This window comes from Camarhynchus parvulus, chromosome 6 (assembly GCF_901933205.1).
Source record: "Camarhynchus parvulus chromosome 6, STF_HiC, whole genome shotgun sequence".
NCBI classification, from domain to species: domain Eukaryota; kingdom Metazoa; phylum Chordata; class Aves; order Passeriformes; family Thraupidae; genus Camarhynchus; species Camarhynchus parvulus.
The window spans coordinates 25,835,485-25,854,008 of NC_044576.1; the positions used below are offsets into that span (position 1 = coordinate 25,835,485).

At 38.2% G+C, this 18,524-nt stretch overlaps 1 protein-coding gene across 4 annotated transcripts in view; it reads left to right on the forward strand.

The window, feature by feature from the left end:
• SHOC2 (SHOC2 leucine rich repeat scaffold protein) overlaps nt 1–18,524 on the forward strand; it is a 60,675-nt gene that overhangs the window by 28,608 nt on the left and 13,543 nt on the right. For all 4 annotated transcript variants that reach the window (XM_030950860.1, XM_030950862.1, XM_030950861.1 and 1 more), the window contains one exon: nt 9,162–9,299. In XM_030950860.1, the coding sequence (XP_030806720.1) occupies nt 9,162–9,299 (138 nt within the window). The remainder of the gene's footprint in view (nt 1–9,161; nt 9,300–18,524) is intronic.

Sequence of the window (18,524 nt, forward strand, 5' to 3'; positions counted from 1 at the left end):
AACATAAACTTTATTTAGGTGACGACACCTGAGAAAAAAAGTTGCTTTGCATTTAAAACAAGTGTTTTAGTGAGAAAGAGGAAGTGTTATTGTCTATATTTACTCAACAGATGTGTGTGTGTTTCTGGTCTCTCCCCCAGAACTGAGCACCTCTCATTCCATTGCATCCAGTTGCTTTATTATAGGTAGATACATACTAAATAATTTCTGCTTGTATTTATCAGACTTCTCTTAACACTTTTCTAGCAACATCTATAGTGCTTCTACATTTTTAATGCAATTTTAAATTTTTTCGGTCAATACGATGAATTGAATACGATGTAAAAATACTTTGCTTTGGTTGTTTTTTTTTTTTTTTTCATGTATAGCCAAGAGCTCTGCAGGTGAATCAGTGAGAGTTTTTATTAAATAGTGTGCTGATGTATAACAGCTTCATGATACTGGAAGTGGCAGGATCCACTCCCCTCCTGGCAGCTTCCCAGATGCTACATTTATTGTCTGTTACTTTAGGTAGCTGAAATCGGCGTGGAGCTGGTATGGGAGGAGGAGTGGGAGAGCATGAACTGGAACAGGGAGGGCAGGACACTTGGCACTGAGCTCTGGGATCACTGGGCTGGCTGCAGCTCCCTGCGAGCCTCTCTGGTAGGATTGCTCTTGTTGTATGAGCATGACAAGAGCACTGCAGGTGCTCTGGGGAAGGGTGGATTGCTGTCTGCAGAGAGCTGTTGAAAATGCAGCAAATTATATTTTCAGAATCTTTTTCTCATTTCCCGCTGCTTTCCATGTCTTGTACCACGAGACCTGGAAATAACCTGGTGTAGGTTATTGGAATGCTGGTAGCATGAGCTCAGCTGCACCTTACTGAAACAATGTTTTTGTGTATAGTGGGAGAATCCATTGGTGAGAGTTTCTTGATGGCAAAGCTACTCTGTTATTCTTTTTTACAAATCGTATCCTAACTAACAGCAGTGATAAATTGTTTCAGAGTGCATCTTGCCCTGTATCCTGGTTCTTACTCTAGCCCTAAGCAAACGTGTGCCTAGAAACAGAGTAAGTTTATAGGCGAGGCTTAACCTGACTCCTTGCTCACATCCAACTATTTTTGTATCAGGGATTTCCTGAGTCTGATGCAGCTTGTTTCTTTAGTAATTCTCAGTACCCTCTTCTTCCAAAGACTTGGCCATTTTTTTTTTTCTTTCAACTCCTATAAATGCCTTTCATCTTTAGTAAGGTCTGCAAGTTTGCTTTGAAAGTTGTTCCTGCCCATGAAGGTCACTGTTATGCCGATGTTTATATATATATATATTTATATATATAAACATCTGCATAACAGTGACACACACACACAAGCACATCAAGTGCTAGACAGAATTTACCTGTTCACCTGGCTGTTCAATCTCTGGTGGCATCCATGAAATAAATCCTGAACAGAAAGGTTTCCTTGTGAAAACTTTGCCAAAAGACAATCTGGAGGGATAATTGTGGGGATGAGTTCACAAGGTGGACACCAGCTTCATCTCCTTATCTGGTAAGTTGTCCATTGCACTGAGAAAAAAGTGGAAGATGAGAATGGAAGAATGTGAATGCTTTGGTGAGTCAGGCTGTCAGCATGAGAAGGATGAAAACCTTGAGGAATTGTCTTGGGATGAGGCCAAGCAAATGTTTCAGTTTGCAGGCTGTTACTTAAGCAAGCCTTTTGCATTTCTTATATTTGGAGTTTTATTGCATTCCTCCATGTTGTGTTGAAGGAATTGTTTTGAACAATCAAGTTGATAATATTTTCTTTGCAAAGACAAGGTTGCATCTTATACCAGTTTTGAATATTTTTGTCACGTTGGCACACACAATTCAAATAGAAATAATATTGTCAGCGTGGTTGAAATTACATTTACATAGTTTCTGCAAGTTTCTTGAGACTCCAAATATTGTGTTTTCTGTCTGTGAATGCAACTCCTTTTCTGGGGAGAATCTGGTCAGGGCTGTTCTGCAAGGGAAATATTTTTAGAATGTAATTCGGGGAATCTGCCTACACCAGGCTAGGAATGTCTTTGAGACTCTCTTCTCTTCTTCTCTTCCCCCATCTACCCAATATTTAGATAATTTGTGGTTTCTTTACTGCTTTGAAACTTTTTCATAACACTTGCACCTGTTTTGTTTTCAGTAGTATAGACAGTGGGCCAGATGTGTGCAGCCACATTAGTTCAAGTCTACTCACTCCTTGCTGAATGTAGTGCTTCCTTATTAAATGACCTGCTAGTTGCAAAGCTTTTCAATGATGCTCTGAATTTCATTTCCCCTTTTTTTTTTTTTTAAGCAGAGCTGATAATATAGAGAAATATTTGTTTACATTATTTGTATCTAAGAACACCTTCCTGTGTTTCGTCAATTTGAAAGAAAAAGAAAATTGTGTTTCTGGGCTTAACTGCTGTGATAATGTCTGCAAACAGTAGTTGAGAATGCTTTTATATGTTTTTATTTTAATGTGATAAAAGCATGAAGTTGTGAACAGGAGTGGTATAAATATAAGCATTGATGTATGTGTGTTGGTCTCTAGGAGTCAGAGATAATGACTGCTTATTTGATCCGGTTCTGGTGGTTTTCTTGAGCTGCAGAAAAGGTGTAGAACTCTTTTGACCAGCTTCAGCTTTAGTAACTGGGTTCTGATTCTTGTGAAAGCTCTTGTGGGGATGCAGTTTTGTCTTGTCAGCTAGTCAAATTCCTCCTGATTACAGTTTCTTCAGGCTGGCTTTAGGATAATGATAAAGTAGTCCTGCCTTTTTGATCTGCTTGCAGAGCTTACTGGGATGATGCCCCAAGTGAAATTCCAGTAGATAACTGACAGCTTGTTAGAAGTCCAGAGTTGTTTTGGGTTTTTTTTAATTTTTGAATTTAATTTTTTATTTTTTAAGTTTTATTTTATTTATTTCTTAAATCAGTGCTGAAGTTATTTTAACTGAATACTTCAGTAAGTACTGAACATAGGGGGAAAAAATCATGTTCCTCAGGCTGCCCTTTCTAATGTAGCCTGGGAGGTGGTTAACCTTTATTATTTGAGAGCTTGCTCCACACTGAAAATGGACAGGATCCAGATGTTACCCCAGATTCAGCACCACCAGGACCCACTGGTCCTTCCCTGCTTCTCACCTCCTGGTGCAAGGTTGTACCTCTTTACAAGGTTATTTTATCTCCTGCTAGGTGCAAGACTTTGCCTTTGTCTTGGCACCCAAATGAGTTTCTGCTGTCCACCTCAAATCCTGCTTTGAGTCCTTGCTAAGACTTTTTTGTACATTTTGCATGTTTGGGGATTTTGTTTGAACATGTTTTTAATTTTATTTGTATTTGTTGCTTTCAGTTATAAGCAATAAATAATAAGTCTTTGCTATTGTGTCTTGTTGAAGCTTGTTTTAGAGCAGATTTTGAGTCTTTTCAGCTGAGGTTCTGTGGTTTTGAGTGGTTCCCACAACTAGATCCTGGTGTGCATTCTGCATGTTGAGAATAATATTACTGTGCTTATTTCTTGCTTACATGAGTATTTTAACTTTGGTAGTCAGTAAGTCACTCATGACCATATAAAAATTAATTGCATTCCTACTCCTCGGTAGCTCTTCTGTATAAGTTAGAGTTGTGCAGTAATAATTCAGAATGGCTCTGACTGCTTGCCTCTTCTTTTGGCAGTTGGTAATGCAGAACAAAGAGCTCAGGCTCTCTATCACAGTGATGTACTTGGATCTCACAGAGAGTGAAAAGATTCCAAAATTCTAAAATTGTTTAAAATATTTTTTTCTAACATCAGGAAGCCTGTCCCACAGACTTTGTGTAGACTGAAAATTCTCTTTCCTTTTATTTTCTCCTTTGCCAGCAGAGAACCAAGTGAAAGATGAGTAGCTATGAAACTTATGGGAACTGTTCGTAACTTGTTCCCAGCATTGCTGATTTTGGATAATTAATTCTTACATATTAGCTTACAACCAATGTTCTGACACATCAGCCTGAAGTCCCACTAATATTTGCATTCTCCTCTTCCTTCTACTTTCCATAAGAGTCTTGATCCTCTTGCTGTGTCATCTGGCCTAGGATTTATCATGTTGTGAAGGATTTCATAATATTCAATCTGCTTAAGCATGGACAGGCATGCCATTAATCCAGTGGAAAACAGGCTACATTACAAATTGTGTTTGCCATCCAGGAGTGGTGCCCACTGACTGAATTAGTGATTGGAGACACTGAAGCCTCTTTGCTATTGACCTATATACTCTCTCCAAGTGTTAATTTGTGTGTACTTGAGTGTTTTTTGATGAAGCAGGATTTTGTGTTTCATATGGTTTCAGAGTTTTGTAAGTCAGGGCATGTAACCTGGCCCTCTTGTCATAACAGGCTTTCAAAGTTGGCCATGAAATGGGACTATAATTCTTCCTCATTATGTTGAAAATATTAGTCATTTCATTGTGCTGGCTTTCTTAAAGCAGGTATATGTAGCATTGTCATACTACAACATTTATTCTTTGTGTGTATGAGAACAACAGTGAGGTGATTGCTCACTCCACCTTTTTTAAGGATTGTTGAGGTGAATACTTAGCTGTATTTTAACAAGTTTTTTAAAATGGAAGGTGGTTGGAGTCTTCACAAACTATCTTCTCTGAAAAATGCATTTGAATTGTGTGATTTTTTAGGGCCTTTAAAATACAAATTTTTAAAAACTACATGCTATGCTGTAACTGACTGTTTTGTGAAGGTTATTTATAGAGAAACTTTTATGTTTTTCAAATGAGCATTGCTCCTACTTTAAAATCTTTTATTGTCAAGCCAGCTAGTACGTGCAATTCCTGTCTGCTTTCTTGGCAGACTTTGAGCTTTAATTGCTATTTTTCCCCATTGCAATCGCAATGTAATATAATTTAAAAAAAGGCAAAAAATTGTCCTCCCTAAAAAAACTAACTCCAAACGCTGGCACCCTCCTAGTTTATTTTTTAATTGTTGTGAGGGTGCTTATCCCTTCAATGCAGCTGCTCGTAGTCTATAGAGAATCCTTTATTCACTACTTGTCTGTTGTGGACATTACTTGTGGCAAAAAGAGTTCATTTAACCTGTGGTTAGTATTTCCCTGAAGCAGTGCTTGCCTTATTGTAGTGATTTGGGGTGTTTGAACGGGATTTTAGTGAAGTGATGCAGGAGTTGTCCATGTGATGAAAAGGAATGGGTTTTTCTTCAGGAAACTGCTTTCTGGTTAAGGCTGATTTTGATCTGCTGCACATTTCTAGCTGACTTATTTCTGTTAAATCGAGACAAAAATGTGTTTCAGCAAATTTTAGGTAGTACGCAAAAAATCGCAAATGTTGATTCTTTTACTATGAATAAGATCGTGAGCTCCTTACTCATTAGACATTTTTCGTTTTGTACCTGAACAAATCTTTGCTTTAGGAAAAAAATTTTTGCTTTTTTTATTTTATTTTGACATATGGTTCTTATCTTGGCAGAGCAAAAATGACAGATTTCAGTTGTATCTTGGTGAAACTTATTTTAACTTTTTTTTTTTTTTTTTGAGAAGCATTTCCTCAGTACAACTGCTGCTGTTCAGACAATAAGAAGGACACTTTGACTCACTGAAACATCAGCTCCTGGGAAGAGCACGATGCAGATGTCCTTCAGTTCGGGCTCTGTGCATTTGCAGATCATTATTGGTTGTGTGGAGTGCTCCTGCCATGTGTTTGTGCGCTGTAGCTCCTGACAGAGCTGCTGTTGTGAGCAGCGCCGGCACAGCCGCAGCCACAGCGTGGCCATTCACGGTGTGCTCACCCAGCCGGGCCAGCGCTGCCCCGGGCTGTGACTGATGCTCTGGTGGCCCTGAACCCTCTTTGTCCCACTGGGGACGTGGGATGGGACATGCTGGGATGTGTTCAGCAGGGCTGGGCACATGAGCTGTGCTCTTGCTGTGCTCAGAGCTCAGAACAGGGAAATCCTCACCCGGGAAGACAGGGCAGGTGGTGCTGGTTGGCCACAGGACATGACCAGCGTTGGTTTGTAAAGGACTAGACCCTTTTATTTCCTTATTCCTCTGTTTTCCTACACTTGTCCTTCTAAGCTACATTGATTCCTCCCTTTCCCGTTCCCTAAAGATGTCCTAGCAACTCTTACCATCCCTGGTTGCTCTTCCTTTTACCTCACAGTAGCTGTTCAAGCCCCACATGCAGTGACAGCCCCAGGCTGCGAGGTGCTCTGAAGAGCATTTCCATTTACACACAGTCTCAGCTCTCACACATTTGGCCACACACTATTTTAGTATTTTAGTTCTCAGGCCACAGCGGAGAGAATTCTGTGTACCTTTGCATGTGAAGATGTAAAAAACCATTTAGCTCTGTGCTCATGACACCAAGGATGTGGGTTTGGTCTCCCTGTGGGCCATTCACTAAAGAGCTGGACTTGATCCTGAGTTTCTCAGTTAGCCTCTTTATGTGTGTACTCTTAGGGTTATGAAGTGATTGCTAGGGTTATGAAGTGATTCTGAGACTTCTTTTCATTTTTATCTCAAATGGAGTGTTTAAGTTAATAGGCTGGGTTCTTGCTCTTCACTTCTGTGATCTGAGTCTCTGTCACATCACCCAAACGTTTTTCACCTTGTTAAGCATATTGGATGTAAGATTTTTTTGCCATATGTCATGGAGAGTAACAGGAGAAATGTACCTCAAGTGATTTTTGTTGACTTGCATGCTCTCTGTTGTATCTCAGTAATTCAAGTTAAAGTTTTGAAAAAATTGCAGTGCCAACAGCATTTCATCTCCCCTCTCCTTCTACCCTTAGAGTGGGCAATAAACCCATTTTGATGAAATGCTGTCAAACACAATAAATATCCAAGAACAGGATTCCTTACTGAGCAATGTGAATTAAAAGCTGAATATTTCTATATCTCTTGAATTCCTTTCCTTAAGTCACTATGCTTCATGATAGGGCTCTAACTTTTGATTTCTGCTCTGAAGCTTAAAATTTGTTGGACAGTTCTCTATCTGTTTTAACATTGAGTATTTTTATTAAATGCTACTACTGTTGCTTTTTAAAATAATGCCTGCATCTTTAATGTGACAATATTAAGTATGGCTATCCAAATTAAAGTGTTTGGTTGCCTTTAATTTTCTAGAGAGGCATAGGCATTATGTCTCTTTTCATTATTTTTCCTCCTCAGGATAAGGTAGTAAGATGTTTGTTTCAAACATTTAGCTTGCTGTTGTCAAAGATATCAGCAGGTGCAAAAATGAAGTGCAGCACATGTTGCTGCAAAACCCCCAAGTATTTCTTCGACTTCAGCAGATGTAGAGTGGGAAGAGTCAAGTAAATGAGAACTCGGCACGATGAAATGGAATTTATGCCATATTTCAAATTTGACATCATTGGTTAAGGCCTGAAGTGAAAACAAATGAAAACAGCAATCATGAAATGAAAACTACTGCCCTGAAGTGTGTGAGGGTTCTTGAGTTACCTCAGTAAAGTTCTGTGGGGCTCTTTTTTTGTTTGTTTAAAGGGAGGGATGTTTTAAGTCTTCCTCAAGCTTTTCTTCCTCCTATTGCATTCTACACTTTGCCCCCTTTTTCCATGAATAATAAAGATACCATTGCCACAGACCATTAACTCTTGCTGAATTATTTCTTACATTTGCTTTTTTCTGCCTGGTAATGTCATTGACATGTGTGGGTTAGGCAGTGCAGGATACAGCACATTTAGCTCTTGCCTCTGGTTGTCTGGACTGCACTTGATTGCTGATGTAAGACAGGGGACACACACAGTGCTGGAGTAGCTGCTTGAGCACCAGCTTTACATTTCCATCTTCTTAGTTTCTAGAAAAACATTCCTTTTTTGGGTTAATTAGTGCAGGAAATAAGATATGTTAACATATCAGTTATATGTTAACAATTTAAGAAAAACAGAATAATGAAGCTTTGAGGTTGACTTTTTTCTTGGCCTTTCACAATTGTTCTGTGATACACAGTGAGTATTGTGGCTACATGACGCCTGAACTCTAGACAGAGTCTGAATTCATATTATTTTATGATTTATTAAATCACTAGTTGTGATTATCTGCTGACCTAATGAGTAGACACTCTACACGTCAGAACTTGCCCAGGATAATCCTGCAGGCCTGTGAGAAAATCCTTCTGTCAAAGATACAATGCTGAAGCTTAAAAATAGATATTTGCTCCTCAAAAGGAATTTGCTGCTCTTCCAAATTTGTTACTCACTGAGTCATGCTCTAATATACAAATGCAGTGACCTCATCTTTACTGGAGAGAGTAGAAGCTGTTCAAATAATTAATTTTACCTCCATCAGGTGCAAAATATGTGAATACATACACATGTATTTATGCACACAGTTGTTTTTTTCTTTTTTTCAAACCCAACCATCTTTTGCTCAGAGCACAGTGTGTTTGACATAAAAATAGGTGAAACTACTGGTCAGAGAGTTGTGCCTAGCTGTGCTTTTAAATTAATTTATGAATGTCAGAAATGAAGCAGTTCTGTGTGGAGTGGCTCTAAACTCCAAGCAAATCCAAACTTTTTTAATGCTTAACAGATAAGCCCTTTATTTCCAACTTTTATTTGCTGTAGGTCTGCTTGCATACCCTTTACTTATTGTAAGTTGTCTTTTTTGTGATGACTGTCACCAATGTTTAAAATGTTTAAAAATAGTGTTCAGGACTTTAGATTATCTAGGATTTCAGCCAAATAATTTTTCTGTCTCTTAATTGTTGATTTTATGTCTGAAAGTAATTCATTATATAAAAACAGACCTTAATTTCTCAAAATTTAGTACAATTCATTTACTTAGTGATGTTTTAAACTTCTGGTCAGCCTGAAACAAGTGTAAGATGCAAGTTTTGTACTTGTATCCCACAGCTTGAGCTGTCAGAATAAAATCAACCAATAAATTATATTTCTTTGGAGACTCTATTAAAGCTTTATCTGAGCTTTTCAAAATTGTTGATCAGGTTTTAGATCTGACTGATGAAATGATGATCCTGTAATACCTTGTTTTATATGTATAACTTTATGGTAGCAGTAGCTTTTTTTCAGCTTATCCCAAAATCTGCCTGATTCTATTAATCTCTGTGTGGAGGTCATTGTTGAGAGCTGTACATTAAAGTCCTTTATGTTTTGGTTTTCCTGTGTGCTCTTAGGTGAGTTGTGTAACCTCATAACGCTGGATGTAGCGCACAATCAGCTTGAACATCTTCCAGAGGAGATTGGAAGCTGCACGCAGATCACCAACCTTGACTTGCAGCACAATGAGCTCCTGGACCTGCCAGAAACCATAGGTAGGTGAAGAGGCTGGAGAGGAGAAAATAAATCACTATTTCAAAATGTTCATTAAAGGGAAAAAATTTAATGAGTATTTGCTGGTGGCTGTAGAATGACTGGTGTTCAGCTCAACACAGCTTCACACTTGAGATTTAAAGAAAAGTGTGCTTGTTACTTTAAATATTACCTTAATTTAAGAATGAGAGTTACAATGAAAAAGATCCAAATCCTTTACTTCTAAATCTTAAGGTGTTCTGTGGTTATAAGCAAACATCTACTGCTTGTTTGTTCATTCTGTAATGAAACTGAGCATATAAAGAAGCGAAAGGTTCACTTATAGTTGAAGTGTAGTACTTTGGCAGATAATTTTAACTTACATCTTTGTCTAAAGAAAAACAGAACTAAAATCATAAAGGTTTTAAAATAATTATGTATATATTATGTTCTTTGGTGGAACATTTAAAAAATCTCCCAAGTCCACAAGGTCATCATGCTCTTATGCAATAGAATACAGAGAGTTTGCAACTTACATTGGGAATAATAGACCAAGATAAACACAGTCCTGGTTGATTTTAGTATCTCATATGGGATAAAGCAACAAAATATGCCTTTTCCTATCTCATTAAATCAGTTTTAAACAGATGGCAGAAAAAGATGGCTGCTGTGATTTAAAAAGCATAAAAACAAGGCCATCATGATTTTAAGTTCTGTCACCAGAACAACTCAGAAGAATCAACATTATCAGTTTAATGGTATTCAGTGTTGAGTACTTATTAATTTACTTTAATGCATGGTAAAGTGAGGAACCATTTAGTGACACTCCAGCTTTTCTTCTAGCAGTAAATTGTTGAGGATGAAGTTACTATGGCTTTTGGTTGAGAAAGTTTGATGTGAGCAGAGTTTACACTGATGATGTATGCACTAGAACTAAACTTCCTGCCTGGACTGATATTTTTAAACTCTGGAGATCCCATTCCATCTGGAGTTTGCATCTAACTTACACCATTCATAAGTACAGCCTTTATTTTTGTTGCTATTTTGTAAATCTTGCTGAATGTTGTTTTACATAACACTTATGTGTAGTGTATGTGTCACATTTAGGAAGTGAGTTCCCTGGATAAACTGTTAATTATGGGAAAAATTCTCTAAGCAAGTGTGAGATTTCCATATTCAAGGCTTATAGACTAATGCTGTTAATTCCTGTGGAGAGTAGTAGTATGATTTACTAAGTTGTTTAGTGCCTGGTAGTCACTGAACTTCTCAAAGGACCAGAAAAATCTCATTTGTAATATGCTGCAAGACTGTACTTACAGGGAAAGGTCTCTGGGTAGGAGAGGCACAAAGTTATGAGGCAGTTAAGTCACTTGTGATAGATAGGAAATTGCTCACTCTGCAGTCAAGATAGTTTGGACTCACCTATTTCTTCAGAAAGTTTCTGTAAGCTTAGGTGGTTTCTTTTGAGTCAGGCTCATACCTGGTTGGACTGGATTTCTGTTTTCTTTGTTTAGTTTTTCCCTTGCATTGTCTTTATAATGTATAGAAGTTACTTGTTTTTAAATGTTGGTAGCTATCTCTTTACATGCTTATCTGAGCTGAATATCAATGTTTTAGAGCTCAAGAAACCACCAAAGATAGCTGAATAATGGTAGGAGAAGGGAGTGAGCCATCGTGTTGTTAACCTTACTCTGGTTCAGTTTTGCTCCACTGGAAAATCTCTCTTGTAACCAGTAAGTTAAAAAAAAAGTATTTAAATAAGAACTTAAAATCAGAAATCCATGTTTGTGCCTCATGTGGTTTGCAAACAGAATTTAACAGTGAAGGGAAAGCTTTAGGTTCCATCTTAAATGATAATGATCAGCCTACATTTATGCATGTTGCAGAAAAGGCAGCCGTAGCCAGTTCAGCAACATTGGCTTTATTTCTTAGTCATCGCAGTTTTGGTTCAACATACGAAAGCAAGTTGTGGCATGATTTTTAGATTACAGCTTGCTTTGTGGTTGGCATTGTTCAGCGAGAAACTCTGAGTGCTGAGAAAAGCCCGCCGAGTCAATGGCGCGTGGCTGGGGCAGCCCTTGGGCCTCTCCAGCTCTCACTGCAGGTTCTGTCCCTGCCTGCTGCTTGCCACGACTGCCTTTTCTTGCAATGTTTCCATGCTGCCAGGGGCCGGGGTGCTCGCTGTATGAGTGCTGTTAATGGTTCTCAGTTCAGTCAAACTCTGGGTTACACACCAGGGACCAGCAGACCAAACACCTTTGCTCATTGTAAGTATTTGATGTTCTGTGAGCCCATGAGCCTCCTGGTATGGACCAGGCTTTCCATTACTGCCAGGTCTGTGCCCTTCTCCCCCACTGACATCCTTTTGATTGAGGCCTCAATTTTTCTTTAGGAGGATGTTTTTGTCATGCTGCTTTGAAAAACAAATAGCCCCCTTTGCTTTTTATTTCTCCTTCCCCTCCATCAAAAAACCCTCTGAAAGTAGCTGCTGAAGTATATAAACAAGCTTTGGTTTTACCACAGGAAGATTTCAGAGTCTGCCAAACTTAAAAAAAAAGCTTGTTTGGTAACTAACAGCATGTACTGAAATGTGCTGGAGCTGTGAGAAAGGGACGTGAGGGTGACATGCAGGGGAGTGGCAGGGAAGGGATTATGCATCAGCAGTGATTACAGAGGTTGCAGAGCCAATATACCCACTCTGTAAAAATACCAAGTTCTTCTCTCAACTAATGCTGTAGAAACATGCTCTTGTGCAGTAACAAATGTCGATTTTAGATATTAGTTGTCAGGAAGTGACCTAATGCCTTGCTTTATAGATATTGGCTTAATACATTCATATCTGTATTTCTGTTGATTGAAAATTGTAAAGTACTTTTTATATTAGATCATTTCCTGTAAGAAAAATGAGCTTTGTGGAATGGCTTAGCACATTCCGAGAGTCTCAAGCCCAGAATCAAAATCATAGTGGGATCGTAGCTGTTTAGTGTTTTCATTGCAGATTGCACACCCCCCCATGTTGTGGTGGCTTTTTTTTTGCTTTTGGAAGGTGGTGGAATTGTTAGCTACTTTTATTTACACAGTGTCTTATCTCTGTATACTTAGCTGGCACACTAATATATCCAACGCAGAAGAGAATGAATAACCTATCATTTATATTAAAATTATTAATTGACTTTTTGAGACTGGCAACACATTTTGGGTGGAGTAAATTGTTTCTTAGGATTACAAGATAGCTTAGATAATTTTGTCCTGGAAATACCACATAGTGCGTGTTGCCTCTTTGAACTTCTAATTTTAGCATTCTGTACAAATGTGTTCACAATTTCATATGTAAAACCATAGAAAAACTGATTTGAGAAAGAAATATAGCAGAAACAGAGTACAGCTTTTAATAACACCAGATTATTCATCTGCTTTGTAATTTTCTAGTTTTGTGTACTTATGTGTGCAGTTTGATTATAGTCAAATGTGCCATATTCACAGGCATCTAAGGCAACAGAAATTTTAATAAGAAAAAGAATAGTCAGTTGTAAATGTTCCAAAATTATACTTTAAAAGCACAGAAAACTCTGTCAATAGACACACTTTCCAGTGTCTGACATAGCACTGTTCCTAAGAGATGGTTAGGGAAATGGGAAGTGTATTTACATCTCTGGACTACCCTCCTGTCTTTGTCTGTGGCACTATAGCTCAGAAGCTGAAATCACAGCTTTCATGAAGTTGAATACTATTTATTGATTGGTTTTACTGGTTGAAATTGTGCTCCAAACCACACTTCTAACCTGTTTAACCCCAGTGTACCTCTGAGAGCACTGTTTTGCTCTTTAAACTTACAGCTGATAAAACATGAAGCACTGACCAAAACCAGACATATGGAATTGGTACGGCTCAGGTTATGCAAAATTGTGGTTGAGAGCTTTAAGTCCCTAGAAGCAAAGATATTTCTGAAGAAATGTGAAACTACTTTAAAATGGTATTTTAAATTTGGCAGGTTTAGCAAAATCAGGAGTCTTGTTCTGAAATGTCTGAGCACCTGCAGCTCCCTCAGTGATCAGGGGCAATGTTCAGATGTGACTGATGAGTTTGATGTGGTTAATTACTCACTGTTGTGATGGAGCAAAGTGTAGAGGCTTCTGCTCCAGCTTTCACAGCAAGATTCATATTCTCAACATTTAAGCACGACCTGGTGCTTTGGTCAGTGAGCATTCTGTTTTGTGGCATCAAGCGTCTTTCCATAGGCTCACTTTGGGAGAGCTGATCAACATTTGGTGCTTTGTCTAAGGTTTTGTTCTTGGACTGTGCTGTTAATTAAACTTCTTTAATTGGATTCTGCTAGTATTGGGCAATTGCAATAAGTCCAGCCTTTTCTTTATCTGATTGAAAGCAGTGACTCCCACTCTTGTGCTCTAATATCTGTATTACTGTAAGCCCTGTCTAGTTCTTGTGATGGTCTCATAAAGGAAAACTTCTGGTTCTTGTTGCCTTCAATTCTAGACTTAGTAAATGTAAAGTAGTGAAATTGACTGGAAAATGTCAGATGGAGGGTAAATGGAAAGTGACTTGCTCATTTTGTCCTCCAAGTTCAGAAGGGGACAAAAGGGACATGAGGCTGTGAGGTGTTGTGTCACACTAGTGAAGATCAGACAGTACTGCATGTGATGGGCAGGGCACATTTGGGTCTCAGTGTTTGCACGGGCTGATGCAGATGCTGAAAGCTCAGGGTGTGACATGGCAGTTATGCAGAAGAAAATCATAACAGTTGCTTCTGCATTTGGGAAGTCACTGTTGAATCTTCCCTCACTCTTCAGGAAGTTTCAGGGTGTCCTTTCTCCTTTCTTTAGGTTCTTTTCCTGGTATCTGCTGTTGGACAGCATTCAACTCCAGGGAAGATACAAAGTGGAACCCTGGTCTCCATAAAATAATTCTCACATTACTTAATTAGCTAAAATTGTTAAGATATATTCATGTGTTGTACATTTCATGTTTTCTTTATATAGTAGGGCAGACTTAAAAAATTAAACACATCATTCACTTAGGAAAGGTTAATGTTTTTATCACGTTGCCAGTTGGGTATAAACCGTTCGTACAATATGATTTACATTCATATGTATTTTTACTTTCCCAGAAAGGCTTTAAATAGTCATTTGAAAAGGGAAAAAAACTACCAATGAAGAATTAAATTAAATAAATTTCAGTTGCTTTGTCTTACTGTACACAGTGTGAATTGAGTAAAATGAAATGCTTTCATTGATAGCTCAAAATAAGGTCCAGCTGTTGTTTTTGTCTCTGTTGCAATGTGAAGTGTTTTGTATTTATGTTTTAATGAATACATTTCCAGTGCAAACCCAATATAGTTAAATACATATGTACTATTTCATTAAAGGTTAGGATAGCTTCTAATGGCTAATTAATTCTGAGTTTATTGATTCAATGTATTTATGAAAATATTTTGTATTTTGTATTTTGGTTGGATATTCATCCTAGGACTGGAGTGGGGGCAGTTTATTTTAGTGAATGCATGTACCTTCACACAGTAATTAGATGCAGAGACCAGTGTGTACGGATGTATTATAACTGCAGCTCAGCATTTTCAGAATGATTAGTATACTGCAGAAAGAAAAAGCCTATAATATTATTTTCTTTATGTGAGAAGCAGGCACTAGGGAAGAGTGATTCAAAAGAACACGTCAGAATTGAGACAAGTGTGTCTGTGAGTTACTTGCATTTTGATGAATGCATATTAAATTAGTTTTAAGTTGAATTTTCACCTAGACAGTTTCAGAGACATGTCACTAAGAGTTTGTGCTCTCTAGCCTTATGCAGGTGTTGTGTGCGGTGTGTATTGGGTACCTGAGCCTTCGTTGCTCAGGTTTTGCAAGTATCTTGTGTGCATCTTTTACACAGTCAGCAATGTTAGAGTCTGGAATCAGGTTGAAAAATAACTGACTGCCTGTGGTCACAATTTAGTGTTTCAATATTTTTATGATGAGCGAAAACCTATCTTTGGATGATACCAGACTGAAAGTAGAGAGAACTCTTTGCTCTCTTCAGATGGCATTTAAACTTGTAGAGGTGGTAGAGACTAATTTTAAATTAATGTTAAATAGCTTTCTAATAGATAACATCTTCATCAGAACTCCTAGACTTTGCAGAAGGAGGATAAGGCACTTTAATTTGAGCAGGGAAAATAATGATGGACCCTGCTGACTTTGGTAATTTGTGAATTTGATTTTGCCTCCTACACTAGCCTGCCTGGTATATCAGGAGGTATTGGTGGGTGAAAAGAAAAATTAAAATACTCTAAAAGTCACTTTACTGTTAAACCAGTAAAATTAAGTCAAACTTTTATTGTGTTTAACTACACTTTTCTATTTGGAACAGAACAATTACATTTCATGCTTTGGCTTTGGTAGTTGGTAGCAATGATCAGGAGGGATTCTCTTCTCTCCTGCAGTTCTGCTAAGAGTGGTTCCCTTCCACCCCCATCACCTTTCTGTTCCCATTCCCATTTTTCTAGGGCATCAGCCTTTAGCCAGAGCATATTAAACATTAGCGATGTAGGGGTTGTAGAAGGGATTTGTTGTCTCAGATGATGGTTGGTGACACAAGTTTTAATTTGTACAAACCTACAAGCTTCGATTTAGGAAGAAGGTGCCCCCAGACCAGATGAATGATGGCTGTGGGATTTTGTTCTTGTTTCCTCTGCAGCAGGGATCATGGGATCTCTTTTGGGGTGTCTTGTAGGACCAGTCACTTTGTGCTGTTACTCTCTGCTTGTGGAGTGCAACTGAAGGTTAAACACTTTATCTGAAGCCTTTCGTTTTACTCTACAGCTATCAGGGGAACCGGTTTGCTTTCTGATAAGAGATTAGATTAAACACACCAACAGCTCCTTTCACCTAAATATCTGTTATACAGTTAAAAAGTTGTCACAGGGGTTGGCTGACATCTGGAAAACTTGTATATAGTAAGTACAAAGTGTGGCACAGGCATCTTCTGACTCAGGGCTATTTTAGACCAGGAGCCACTGTTGAAATATCTGAATGCAGTGTTTAATCTCTGTCCACAACTGCCCCTCTGCAGCATGTCTGCCCTCTCCCATACAATTTGAAATTTATTTCACATTATCATCTTTGTTATTCTCTCTGCAAGCTTAATATAATGTGGTGTATTAAATTTAATTATTTAATTAAATTAATTTTTAAAGTGACATCATGTTTAATTTTTAAAAAAACTATTATTAAGTTTAGGTCTACTTCTTGCTTTCAGTTAGTTAAAAATGACACCTGGTATCTTTGTATGCAAAAAATGACACCTGGTGTCTTTGTATGCAAACCAGCACTTTTTTTTGCTAAAAGATCCCTCAGTGAATTAAGCACATGGCACTCTATGAAGTAACGTGTGGCCATGTAAAACATGTTCTTTAGTAGGTGACTGCTCATTGTGTGCCAAGTTGAGTCAAATCAAAATCTAAGAATATTTATGCAAGTGAGACCATCTGAAATACTTAATAGTGCCATGTAGTTTGTAGCAGGTTCCTGCAATTTTCTGTTGTGTGCTGAAGCTCACATTATTGTTGATAATGATCTTATGGGATTTGATGTGCACAGCTCTTATAAGTCCAATTTGTGTTTTTAACATTATCTGTAGAGGTTTTGTCTAGTGAACAGATTTTTAAATTGATCTGATACTTTTGGTTTATTTAAAAGAAAACAACTGATCCTGATAGCAAATTAGCTTGATGAACTAAGTTTCATATTAATAATGACCTTTCATCTAAGGATAGGGAATTTGAAGGATTATTTTAACTGAGGGAGTGAAAGGAAGAGGTGTGGTAAATCTCAGAAGAAGAGAGCATTTGTCACTCTGTTTAAAAAGCACTAGTAGGACTTTGAATTAGGAATTTGTATTTCTTTATATTATTCAGTTTACAAGTTCTTTTTTCTCTTGACTTTGAAATACTTAAAAAAGAGATGTAGAGACCACTTCAGGTGGTCTTTCTAAAAAATATTGTTTTGTTAGCACAGTTTCCTGCTTTATTTTCTGTCTTCTCTTTTGCTTTTTTTTGAGGGGGGGGATTGACAAACACCTGTTTTTTCTTTGATTAATATTTTTGAAGTACCCTTAATAAAGAATTAATTTAAACCATCTATTTTGCATCCCTTTTATTATATCAGTTTAATCTAATATTTCTGGATTTGGATGCTACCAAGGATTTTTAATTTACTTCTGTGTAAATGAAGCAGCTAATCCTGAAAGAGACATAAAGTCACTCCACTGAAGGGATTATGAATTCTGTGCTTAGGTTGCTTCAACCCTGAGAGCTGGCATCTGCTCATGGGTGTTAATACTGTGCTGGTGCAAAAATGGTTCTGAGACAAGACATCTGTGAAACCTGGATGCCAAGAGTAACAGTTTCTGACAAAAGTTGAACTAAAGCAAGTGACTTTTCAGTGAGTTGCTTAGGCCTGGTGTGAGTTTAGGGCTCGATCAGGCTTTGCAATCTTATTTTTAGAAGTACCACTGAATAAGGCAGTTGAGTTTACAAGGGTTTTCGTAACAGGCTCACTAAGAAAACAAGTTGAAAGGCGTTTTGCTGTTGCCTTTCCTGCTGGTATCTGCTTTTCACTTGTGGTTATCAAACTGTCACGTACATGAACATCCAGTGCAGCGTTTTCTGAGTCATTACCTGCGAGGGGCTGGTTCAGAGCAGCTGCTGAGGTACAGCTTCAGTGACAGCAGTACAGCTGCAAATGGTCCTGGTGACAGTCTGAGCTGATCATGATCAGTTGTTACCCTCCTTGCCTTATTCCCTAGACCTAACCTGACAGCCCATCAGCAGATACCCAGTGCTGTTCCATCTCAGAAAGCAGTAGCTGAGCTGGGAATGATGGAGATGAATGCAAGCACTGTAAAGCAACTCCAGACAGAGGTATCAGCTGGGCAACCCTGAGCTCAGGGAGCTGTAAGTGGGATCATTTGGTGGTTCAGTGCACTAGGTGTGGTCTTGAACAACTTGTGACAGTTTCTGTGGTAAAACAGTTTGTCACTTGGTTTTCATGTTAGCCAGCTGGCCCCTGGAGGCAAATGTTAACATTGTGCTGATGCATTCCTGTTAAAAAGAAATGTTAACTTGGACACACTGGGCAGAGGGAAGAGCTGTATCCTGTTTTGTGAAGGTGGGTCTAGGATCTGGCTTGTCCAGCATGTGAAGATAAAAGCTGATAAGGGTTTCACACTGTGATGCA